The sequence below is a fragment of the Amblyomma americanum genome, chromosome 1 (assembly GCF_052857255.1).
Source record: "Amblyomma americanum isolate KBUSLIRL-KWMA chromosome 1, ASM5285725v1, whole genome shotgun sequence".
NCBI classification, from domain to species: Eukaryota; Metazoa; Arthropoda; class Arachnida; order Ixodida; family Ixodidae; genus Amblyomma; species Amblyomma americanum.
In genome coordinates, this window is record NC_135497.1 from 92080555 (window position 1) to 92092857 (window position 12303).

General features: G+C 51.2%; 1 protein-coding gene across 1 annotated transcript; it reads right to left on the bottom strand.

The window, feature by feature from the left end:
* Positions 1-653: 653 nt before the first annotated feature.
* On the bottom strand, positions 654-2400 carry LOC144133856 (uncharacterized). The gene has a single exon (XM_077666932.1). The coding sequence runs from the start codon at positions 1829-1831 to the stop codon at positions 773-775; it is 1059 nt and encodes a 352-aa protein (XP_077523058.1). The 5' UTR covers positions 1832-2400; the 3' UTR covers positions 654-772.
* Between the last annotated feature and the right edge of the window lie 9903 nt (positions 2401-12303).

The window sequence follows — 12303 nt, forward strand, 5'->3', positions numbered from 1 at the left end:
ACAAGGAAATAAAGTATGCTGGTTATCGCACAGCCTCAAAACCTCTCTCTCTGAACGCGTAATAAACCACCGATAAAGACCCATAGAATACTGCGCACACTGCGGGGCGCACCCTAACCTGAACCACACCCATTGTGTTTGCCCAAATATCCGCGCCTCACCACCATCGCTGACTCAAGCGCAACCGAGCAGCTTCGGCTAACGGTCCGCTCGGCAGTGGCCCTGGTACAGATTTTCCGAGCGCACTCACTCAATCGCTCACTCAGTCCAGCTCTTAACTGGCAGATCAGGATATCAATCAGCGCTCTTCTTTTTACTCTCGCTCGCAGCTGAAGATTTCCGGCAATGCTGCCAAGAGCGATAGAAGCGCCGGATCCTTGCGTGTATTCCCAAGGGCCATCCATGCCTAAAGGGTAAAAACAACGTGTAGGCTATTTTCAATTTTTCAGTGCTTAAGAGCCATTCTGGTTAGTTTTCCGGTAGAACAGTGTGCGAACTCCTTGTAATCTATTTCAGTCATTACGTAATGCATAGTGCAAGGCTTCTTTGACACTGAACTGAAGAAAGATCCTCCCTCGAGCGGTTGGAATGGCACCACTGTCGGGAAGTTTTATGCAGGACTACAAAAGGAAACTTCATAACAGAAGCCGGCGTGTTAGAAAACGAGGACAGCATAAAGTGCACAACACGAGCGCTGACACTCACACGAAGATGTCTTATTGCGAACAAATATCTAGATGTTTTACTGCGCATTTGCCCGTGAACAGGTTGCTCAGTTTTTTGACCAGTCTCTGTGTCGACGAACGGGCACCAAGCTGCTCGTTCCTGTGTCTTCGATGCTGGAGCGCTCCTCCTCCTGTTCCGCGTCGCGCCCAATCAGAGGTGTTTCGCCAATGGACGGAACCAGCTCCCCAGGCTCCGTCGCTGCCCTCGGAGGCAGCGGCGGCTCCCCTTCCCCCTCCTTGGTCGCCAGCTCGTGGGCCGGCAGGGCGTTGCTCTGCGCGCTCGTTCTTAAAGCTCGCCACGCTGCTGGCCTTCGGCCGTCGATGACGCCGTCGTCCTGGGTCTGCGGCTTGTCGTGAAGAGCGTCGCCGCCGGCGCGAGCAAAGAGTAGCGATGCGATGACAAAACACAAAAATGTCAAGCTGCCGAGCAGCGTGAGCAGCGCGTAGCGAGACAGTGCCACTCGCCAGCGCATGTCGTCTTGCGATGGCGGCCCCGTATACCTCCCGGCTGCGACCCCGGTCCTGCGGCGATGGCTGGGGTGGCTGCGGCGTCTTTCCCGGTTCCGGCCGTTCGTAGCTGTGTTTGGACTACTCTTTCCCTTGCCTTGACTGCCCTGTTTGTCCCGAGTCAACGCGGCGAAATAGCGTCTCATTCTCTTGGGCAGCCACGACGATACCTTGGCCTTGCTGTCGGTACCCGGGGCGGAGGAAGCCCGAGGTCGCAGAGGCCCTGACGTTGGCCTCCCTGGGCTGCTCGAGTCGCTCTGCGAGCCGGACGGTGTTGCGCTGCCCACACTCGTCTCGCTGCTGTCAGAGGAGTCGGAGTTGACGGTCCACGTTTCGTCGGCCCTGCCACTGCATCCTGCCTGCGGCGTCGCTTGGCCCTCTTCTGTGCGCCCGGGCTCGGCCTGGAACCTGAGCGTCTTCGCTGGGTGCGGCTTTGGCGGCTCGAGCAGGCCGGCGGGAGTCTTGAGGATGCCAGGATGCTCGGGTGGTCTCGACGCAGGTTCGGATCCGTGCCAAGGCTGGTCTGTGACTGGGGAAGGGGACTCCTTCTGTTCCATCGCCATCTTCGTGTTCTGAAGTGGCGCCCTCCGACTGTGCATCGAACAGCGCTCCCTACGGCACAATATACGTATTCACCGAGGAGCATTGGCGAAAAGGCACTTAAATTTAAGCATTAGCAGGTAATTGTGCAAGGTTAGTACGAGAGGTAAGGAAGGAAATGTTGAACAACAAATGACGAACATATCGAAAGAAGCTAGGCGCCTTCTTTCTCCTCAGACTGGTGTGCCGTGAAGTAGCAAGCAGCTACGCTGGTGGTAGAACCAGAACCAACACACGATGGGATCAAGTGCCGCTTTTAACAAAAGTGAGGTTCGTAGGATAGAAAGGGAAAAGACAGGAGCATTGAGCTGGACGACACTGGGAAAGGTATACAGCATTTTGCGAACTAGGCACAGCTAAGGATGACTGGAGGATTTTAGACATTTTAAGACTCAAATATTAATGAAGTAAAATGCGTGCAGGAAACCGTATGCCATGGCATGTCCGGTATGATACTCTCCCATTATATACAACAGTGCCAAAATGTAATTTGTTGCAACCGAAAATGCCATTGACTTCGAGCACTGATACAGTGAACATAGAGATACCACCTGCGTGTTTGTCCGTTTTACAATTAATATTACAAAAGGCCAGCCTCACATAAAAACCACGACTTATGTGATGGCCGACTGCTGCAGATTCAGGCGTGACGGGTCGTCACCACCTTGCCAGAATTTTACTTGCACACAGCAAATTACGCAACATGTGGTGCAAAGATTGAGCACATAGTTGCGGAAGTTTTGCTTATTGTAGTTGTAGTAGTGGTTTATTAAAACAATAAAAAGAAGGATAAGATTTTTGCTAGCCTCGGCATCTGCCTTTCGATACTGAAGCACCTGAGCTGGGGCAGCGGAAATAAAAGATAGCGGGCAGAATGGAGAAATAAAATGAAAGAGGAGGGGACAGGAAGAGAGGATAGCGGGAAAGGTAATATACACAGACTATTTACACAATAAGAAATGTGTACAGGTAGCGCGCGTGATTAGTTGCTGCTAATTGTTGAGCTCAATTTCGCCGATCACTATTTACACTATACCCGGTGTTTAAGGTAAGCCCGCCACGAATTTTTTTTAAAAATAGGCTTTTTGAGGCATGAAAACATCTGGGCGCAATGATACCTGGGTTGGCGGACATCAAAAAACAGGTAAATCGCGTTAACTATTGTTAGCTGATTAACGATTTCTGATAATTAACTTCTTAACTATTAGAATTAGGCGTCTGGTCGCAATTAGAAATTTGTAGTCGGCCGTTAGTAATACCCATATCGGTTTTTAGAATTTCGGGAACGCGATAGCCTCGGCGCTGTGGCTAAAGGAATTTTCGCTATCACGCGCCAAAAGAAGTGCGCTTTGGAAAAGCGCCCGGCTCCGCCGATCGTAAAGCAACGCCCCCCTCAGTGGACTTCGCTCCGTGGCGCATGTGCCACGTGACCTTCTCTCTTACGTGCTGGCTGCAGAAAAAAAAATGAAAATTGGTTTTGGAAAAATGAGAGGCTCAGTAACTGCCTGTTTTCTCGGTAGACATCTCAACCACGCTGTGGAGAAGGGAAGAAGGTGGGAGTGAAAAAAACGGTGGTGGCGCCATAGTGGAGGACTCCGGAATAACATCTACCACCCGGGGATCTTCACCGTGAACTGGAATCGTACAGCACATGGCCGCCCTTTGCGTTTCGCCTCCATTGAAACGGGGCCGCCGCGGCCGAATTAGCATTCGGGTACACCAGCTCAAGCGCTCCAACCACTGCGCCATTGCGGTGGGTTGGGCTGTACCAGCGACCAGCGACAAGCACCGCGCTTTTTCGAAAGCGCACGTCCTTTCGCGCGTGATAGGGAAAATCCCTTGAGCTGCACAGCCGAGGCTAACCGCTTTTCCGAAATTTTAAGAACTCACATGCCTCTTAGTAACGGCTGGCTGCAAGTCTCTAATTGCAACCAGGCGCCCAACTCTAAGAGTTAAGAAGTTAAATTTCAGGAACTGGCTAATCAGCTAACTAGTTAACATGGTTTACCCGCATGCAAGAAGGAAAGCTCCGGAGAGACCCTCGTTATCAAAGCCGAACTCCAAAAGGTGTGCCGGAAGTCACGCGCTTTCGCAAAGACTACTGGGAGTCTTTGGCCGACGGCGTAGCCAATGGTCAAGCTGGGCTAGCTCGGCGCAGCGGCGTCGTCTGCCATTTTGTCTGCTGCGCATGCGCAAGCCCGCCGAGCCGGCGGCCAAGTAGGATGGGTGGGCAGCAGGGGGAGCGGCTTCAATAAATGTGAAGCAACCCCTCTCCTAGGCTTTTGCCCTCCTCCACGGTTTACCGGTCATCTGATATCCGCCAGCACTGGTATTACCGTGCCGCAAAACTGACTTGATACCTCAAAAACCCTACTTTTAAAAATTAGCGACAGGCTTCCCTCAAACAGCTTCTATAAAGCAATGTCTGCGCTACCGGACGCCTCAATGGGTAGAGACATTAAAATTTTCTTAGTGTATTGTTGTTTTAGAATGATGCGTAAAGCATGAATAACACAACTTCAGTAATGCACTAACTAGCCTGCAAAAAATGTTTTCGAGAGTTATGATTCGCCACGTGAAATTCGCCTAAATTTATTCTTCCATGCACTTTCGGTTTCAGCTTTCCAAAGACGGTTTCTACATCACGGCTGAGCTCCAGATCACGTGAGGTATTTAAAAACTGCAATACAATGGCTGTGCGACTCTTTCAAAGGCAGGCTTAACCTCACGATAACCTGGTCCACACTGAGATGTCTGATGGACACAGGAAAGAGCAAAACGGAGCACAAAGCAAATCTGTTGAAGGCCATGCACAACTTCAAGGGGAGCGAAAGGGAGCTCATTGCAGAACTTAAAAGGAGATAGTACATACAATCGGAGGGTGTCGGTCTGGACATGGAAGAATACACGGGCACACAGAATGAGGAAATGGACCAGGAGATCACAACCTGGGAGGTGCGTGCCGCACTCGTGGACATGAGGAGGGATACCTGCCCTGGCAGAGATCGGGTGACCACCAGAATGATAGCTAACTTGGACGACAAGCCCTTGGAGGCTATCACGGAATTCTTTAACAAATGCTGGTCGGAAGGAAAAATTCCTGAGGAATGGAAGGCGGCAGAAGTTCTGTTCATTGCGAAACCCGGTAAAGAGATCGGTATCGATAATTTGAAGTCAATAGCGCTAACGTCATGCACTGGCAAGTTGATGGAAAAATTTATATATAAAATAATTTACAGACATTTAGATAAATGTGGCCTCTTCCCAAACACGATGTTTGGGTTCAGACCAAACTTTTGACTCAAGATGTACTTTTGCAGCTAATAGAAGAAATCATTGACAAACCTAGAGGCTATCCGACCAGGGAAAATCTATCATTAGACCTCAAATGTGCATTTGAAAATGTTAAGCATGATATCATACTCAAAAATCTACAGGACTGCAATTGTGGTGTAAGGACGTATAATTATATCCAACAATTTCTCTCGAAGAGTTAGGCTCAATGTCGGAGCAGTAAAGTCGGAGTTCGCACGGCTGCGAAGTAGGGGCACCCCGCAAGGGGCAGTGCTGTCCCCTTTCCTCTTCAACATTGCCCTATTCGGACTACCGAGTTGGTTTGACAGCGTACATGGCGTCAAGCACGCGCTGCATACTGACGACATTACGATTTCGACCTCCGGAGGGTCAATTGGGAGCATGCAGGAAAGTCTACAATGTGCGGCGGATACTGTGCAAGAATCCGCTAATAGTTGATGTCTCCCATGCGCACCCAACAAATCGGAGTTACTAATATTTAGGAAGAAAAGAGACTCTGATCCTGATGTAGTATTTGAGAGGGGAGCGAAAATTCAGGAGGTGGCACTTGGAAAACTTTAGGTCTGACGCCAAGAGCAACAATGCGGAAATGATTGGGCGATCGCAGGCAACAACTGAGCAAGTGGCGAGAATGATTATTAGGGTATCAAGCTACAAGCATGGACTTAAAGAAAAATGAACCATAAAGTTAATAAAGGCTGTTATTGTGAGCAGGATAGCTTACACAGCACCTAAATCTGAAAAGGAAGAAAAGCACACTTGGTATCCTGGCCAGCGCAGGAACAAAACGATGACTAAACGCGCAAATAGAATACTCAGAACTAAAGAAAATACAGACCTTAAATCCATAGTCATATGGATTCCACAACACTCTGGGGCTGTTGTAGACGAAGGCGCTCACGCCGCTGCCCGCGCGCAATTACCCCAGGTCCCCCAACGTTCTAAGGAACATAAGTAATTCTGAGCCACTATTAAGCTACAGGGATTTACTTCAACATTTGAGATTAACGAGGAAAGCATAAGCCGAACCACACAAAAATCTAAACAGAGAGCAAGGGGTCATTTCAAGGAAACTGCGATCGAATACTTATATAAATCCTGTAAAATTCAAGCATATGTTTCCAAATTCGTAAGATCCACAGTGCGCCTTCTGCGGTAAAATGGCTGACTTATGCCATATAGCATGGGCATGCCGTAGAAACCCAGCTATACCAAGAATCAATAACCCATCAACTATGGACTGGGAAGCGGCGCTGTCCAGCCCACATTCGGACGACCAGCTTTCGCTGGTGAACCGGGCAAGAGCGGCGGCAATAGCTGATGGGCTGCTGGAATGAGGGCCGACCCAAAAGTTCTATGCATTAAACGTTTTTCTCACTCTCTTTGTACAATAGCTCTTTGTTCACTTGCTTCCATTAAGACTTCTGGAGCAGTTCAGCGAGAGAGTTGAATGAAAACGATAAAGCAGCTGTTATATCACAGTTTTTGTATACCTCACGTGATACCACTCGTGACGTCACAACCATCGTCTGACAACTGAACCTACAGAGGGAAAAACGAATAACAAATTATTTTAGTACAGACTAATTCGACATAGTTATCAATGCTTACTTAATACGCAGACATCATGCAAGTGCAGAAACGCACTCCGGAAAATTTGGTGTCGGCACAACTTTAGCACATTCTCCCGCAAAACTCTAAACGAAGAAGAAACTGAAAGAACTCAAATGCAATGCCTTGACAACTGTTGACTGCTCATATAGCATACAAAACAAAAACTGCTTGTCACGCGAGTGTGGCCACTTATACAATTCACGATGGAAATGTAATTGCATCTGATGAACTAAATGCGCGATATTCATGTTCAGTCTTTATTCACCATTCCGATGAAAAACGTTCCACTTTTCACAAGCGACATGGTGGCGAAAGTCTAGCAGAATGCGAGCGCGATGTGGACTAGTCGCGATGATGGTGCACTTCAAAAATAGTGCGCGATTTTAAGAAGCTTTCCGTGAACAACGCATTAACATGCTGAAGAAAATATTGGCACCTGTATGCATTCCACCAAACACAAGAAAGATCTCTTCAAAAACAATGTCCCAGTTGACAGAACACTTTGAAGACGTTGCAAGTGAGCTCTGTGGCAATATGCATGAGCTTCGAAAAGTTCATTTCTGATAGAGGTAGATGCTCAAACGTTGCGACGAAGAAATAACGCTAAATGCACAATTTAGCGTTTCAGCGCACATTTGAAGGCGTTATCAGCACAGAGTAAGTTACATGAGACATTAAATGGCCCATAATTACCAACAGAGTCACTCCCATCGCGCTGAGCACACAAGGTTTCCGCGCTGTTCTACAAATGTCTTTGTTATCCTAGTTGAAGTAAGCAGTCCCACAGCTGCTGCGGGAAGTAATGTTGAATGCCTTCAACTGTAGTGGGAATGAACAGATCACAAAATGTTTATAGAAGTTGCCCGACGAATTAGTCCACGCCATAACTCTACACTCCACGTTTCCAAAGCGCCTTCTTTGACGAGTTTGCGACTAGGTCGGTTCCTTGAGGCCTCTCGACACCATCATCCTCCGGGGTGTTGGACTAGCACGCACAACCAAGATGAGCCAAGCACTGGCGCCGGATGGCAACAAGGCCTTGGTGTTGCTGTCGGAGGGCATCCTGCAGCCGCCGTACTTTTGCCCCAACCCAACGTCGTCGTGACTTTCAACTCCGGCGGCCGCGACGCACCCACTCAGGTCAGAGTAGAGCACAAGAACTTGCTTGTCTTCAACGCCCCCGAAGGCATCCTGCAGCCGCCTTACTTTGACCCCGACGTTATAGTTACTGTCAACTTCGGCGGCCGGGACGCACTTACACTGGTCAGAGTGGTGCACAAATTTTTGCTTGTCTTGAACGCCACCGAGGGCATCCTGCAGCCGCCGTACTTTTACCCGAACGTTCTAACTACTGTCAACTTCGGCGACCGGGGCGCACCCACGCTGGTCAGAGTGGCGCACAAGTTCTTCCTTCTCTTGAGTGCCACCTAGGGCATCCTGCAGCCGCCTTACTTTGACCCCAACGTTATAGTTACTGTCAACTTCGGCGGCCGGGACGCACCCACACTGGTCAGAGTGGTGCACAAATTTTTGCTTGTCTTGAACGCCACCGAGGGCATCCTGCAGCCGCCGTACTTTTACCCGAACGTTCTAACTACTGTCAACTTCGGCGACCGGGACGCACCCACGCTGGTCAGAGTGGCGCACAAGTTCTTCCTTCTCTTGAGTGCCACCTAGGGCATCCTGCAGCCGCCTTACTTTGACCCCAACGTTGCACTTACTGTCAACTTCGGCGGCCGGGACGCACCCACACTGGTCAGAGTGGTGCACAAATTTTTGCTTGTCTTGAACGCCACCGAGGGCATCCTGCAGCCGCCGTACTTTTACCCGAACGTTCTAACTACTGTCAACTTCGGCGACCGGGGCGCACCCACGCTGGTCAGAGTGGCGCACAAGTTCTTCCTTCTCTTGAGTGCCACCTAGGGCATCCTGCAGCCGCCTTACTTTGACCCCAACGTTATAGTTACTGTCAACTTCGGCGGCCGGGACGCACCCACACTGGTCAGAGTGGTGCACAAATTTTTGCTTGTCTTGAACGCCACCGAGGGCATCCTGCAGCCGCCGTACTTTTACCCGAACGTTCTAACTACTGTCAACTTCGGCGACCGGGGCGCACCCACGCTGGTCAGAGTGGCGCACAAGTTCTTCCTTCTCTTGAGTGCCACCTAGGGCATCCTGCAGCCGCCTTACTTTGACCCCAACGTTGCACTTACTGTCAACTTCGGCGGCCGGGACGCACCCACACTGGTCAGAGTGGTGCACAAATTTTTGCTTGTCTTGAACGCCACCGAGGGCATCCTGCAGCCGCCGTACTTTTACCCGAACGTTCTAACTACTGTCAACTTCGGCGACCGGGACGCACCCACGCTGGTCAGAGTGGCGCACAAGTTCTTCCTTCTCTTGAGTGCCACCTAGGGCATCCTGCAGCCGCCTTACTTTGACCCCAACGTTGCAGTTACTGTCAACTTCGGCGGCCGGGACGCACCCACACTGGTCAGAGTGGTGCACAAATTTTTGCTTGTCTTGAACGCCACCGAGGGCATCCTGCAGCCGCCGTACTTTTACCCGAACGTTCTAACTACTGTCAACTTCGGCGACCGGGACGCACCCACGCTGGTCAGAGTGGCGCACAAGTTCTTCCTTCTCTTGAGTGCCACCTAGGGCATCCTGCAGCCGCCTTACTTTGACCCCAACGTTGCACTTACTGTCAACTTCGGCGGCCGGGACGCACCCACACTGGTCAGAGTGGTGCACAAATTTTTGCTTGTCTTGAACGCCACCGAGGGCATCCTGCAGCCGCCGTACTTTTACCCGAACGTTCTAACTACTGTCAACTTCGGCGACCGGGACGCACCCACGCTGGTCAGAGTGGCGCACAAGTTCTTCCTTCTCTTGAGTGCCACCTAGGGCATCCTGCAGCCGCCTTACTTTGACCCCAACGTTGCAGTTACTGTCAACTTCGGCGGCCGGGACGCACCCACACTGGTCAGAGTGGTGCACAAATTTTTGCTTGTCTTGAACGCCACCGAGGGCATCCTGCAGCCGCCGTACTTTTACCCGAACGTTCTAACTACTGTCAACTTCGGCGACCGGGACGCACCCACGCTGGTCAGAGTGGCGCACAAGTTCTTCCTTCTCTTGAGTGCCACCTAGGGCATCCTGCAGCCGCCTTACTTTGACCCCAACGTTGCACTTACTGTCAACTTCGGCGGCCGGGACGCACCCACACTGGTCAGAGTGGTGCACAAATTTTTGCTTGTCTTGAACGCCACCGAGGGCATCCTGCAGCCGCCGTACTTTTACCCGAACGTTCTAACTACTGTCAACTTCGGCGACCGGGACGCACCCACGCTGGTCAGAGTGGCGCACAAGTTCTTCCTTCTCTTGAGTGCCACCTAGGGCATCCTGCAGCCGCCTTACTTTGACCCCAACGTTGCAGTTACTGTCAACTTCGGCGGCCGGGACGCACCCACGCTGGTCAGAGTGGCGCACAAGTTCTTCGTCTTGAACGCCACCGAGGGCATCCTGCAGCCGCCTTACTTCGACCCCATCATCGTGGTGACTTTCAACTCCGGCGGCCGGGACGCACCCACGCTGTCGAGAGTGGCGCACAAGTTCTTCGTCTTGAACGCCACCGAGGGCATCCTGCAGCCGCCTTACTTCGACCCCAACGTCGTGGTGACTGTCAACTCCGGCAGCCAGGACGCACCCACGCTGGTCAGAGGGGCGCATAAGTTCTTACTGCAGGCACCGCACTTCGACCTCAACGTGACGCTGAAAATGAGCTTCGGCAACCGAGGCGCACTCGTACTGCTCGGAGTGGCCCACAAGTTCTTCTTTGTCTTTAATGCCAGCAACGCCGAGGGACGAAAGTGTACTCCGTGCGTTCCCAGCAGGGACTACATCTAGTTGCAAGCGTCGTGCAGCAGACTGGAAGTGTTCCACGACCAGGACCGCAAGTTCCTCGTCTTGTTCGATGCCAGCGAGGCCAGATGACGAAATCAAACTCGGTGAATCAGTAATATGGTCTTTTGCTTGCGGGAGGTATCGTGGAGATGGTTCGACGAGGCACAACAGCAGGTCCACAAATGTTTTGTCCTGCTGGATGCCGGCGAGAAGAGGTGACGCGAGCGCATTCGGTGTATTGATAACAGGGTCTACGGCTCGGAGGAGTCGAGCAGCAGACGCGACGAGGCCCAGCAGCAGGCCCGCAAGTTCTACCTCGCCTTGTTTGAAATCAAGCGCAGTGGGTGCACCAAATATGTCGCTAGGAATAGGATTTTGGCGCTATCTTGAGCGAGGTCATGCAGCAGGCAAGCGAGTTCTTCGGCGGTTGCAAAACCTGCTGATGCCAACGCACCAGGTGAATAAAGGACACGAGCTGCAGCGTATTCGGCGAGGGGGAACGTGCCTTGGTTCAGGCCTTGAGCATCGAGTATCAACACAGGCTCCATTCCAAAGGGGATGTCACGCCCGTCGTTGAGTCCGATATCTATGACTTGTTCATGCCAGCCAGCGCGCTTCTCCTTAACGTCAGAGTTTAGTGTCTCGCACTGATTAAGCGTGGCGAGAAGGTTATTTTTCTGCGCAAAATCGAGATGGCGTTGCAGAACGTTATGCATTGCATCGCAGACAGGACGAGCGCCTACTTCGATGGTATACCGAGGGCGGATTCTGTCCAGGACTAGCCACTCCTCCATTAACCCCACAGAGAGCGCGAGGAGGCTCCACGGCGACGGTGCCAGTTTCCGCTCATACCTGCAGGAGTTGGGCTGCTCCATCGGGACAGTAGGCATGTATAGCAACTTCCGGTAGACCGGGAACGCTTCACCGAGGGCCGCAATCTTGCGCCGCGCAGGTCTTTAACGAGAAGGGCTTTGCAGGCGCGCCAAGTCTCAACGTTGTCCTCTCCTCAGCAGGACCTCGCAGCCATCTCCGGTTGTTCAGCGTGTACTGCTTCTTCGGTTGGTGCCGTCGAAAAGTAAAGCAGCAAAGTCTGTAACTTTGCGGGTGTGTAGCGATTCCGGGGGATTTCGCAGAGGTGACTAATAATAATAATAATAATTGGTTTTGGGGGGAAAGGAAAAAAAAAGGTGACGCGCTAAACGCAGTTCGAGGATGCGCGAGAGTTGTGCGAGCTTTATTCATCCTTTTCATTGTCGTGCGGTCTTTGCAGCAGGGCAGTTTGTTGATTGGAAAATTGGTTTTGGTGGAAATGAAATGTCGCAGTAGCTGTCTCACATTTCGGCAGACACCGGAACCGAATTTGTTAATTCTTTCCATGATTTTTGTCCTCAGATTTGTTCACTGTGTATCTTGCTCATTTGATTGCCTTCCTCGGACAGAAATTTCCCGCGATGCTGCACCTTGGGACAGAACCAGACTAAGCGAGAGCAGTCAGCGTCGATTAGAATACTGCAAGCAGCCGTCTGCCACAAAAGATTTCTTGAACATGGAGGGAGCTTGCTGTGCTAGGTTCATGAAGCAAGCGTTGCTTTAATAAAGTTTGCGCGTAGGGGAACACAGTTGCGTAAAATACATG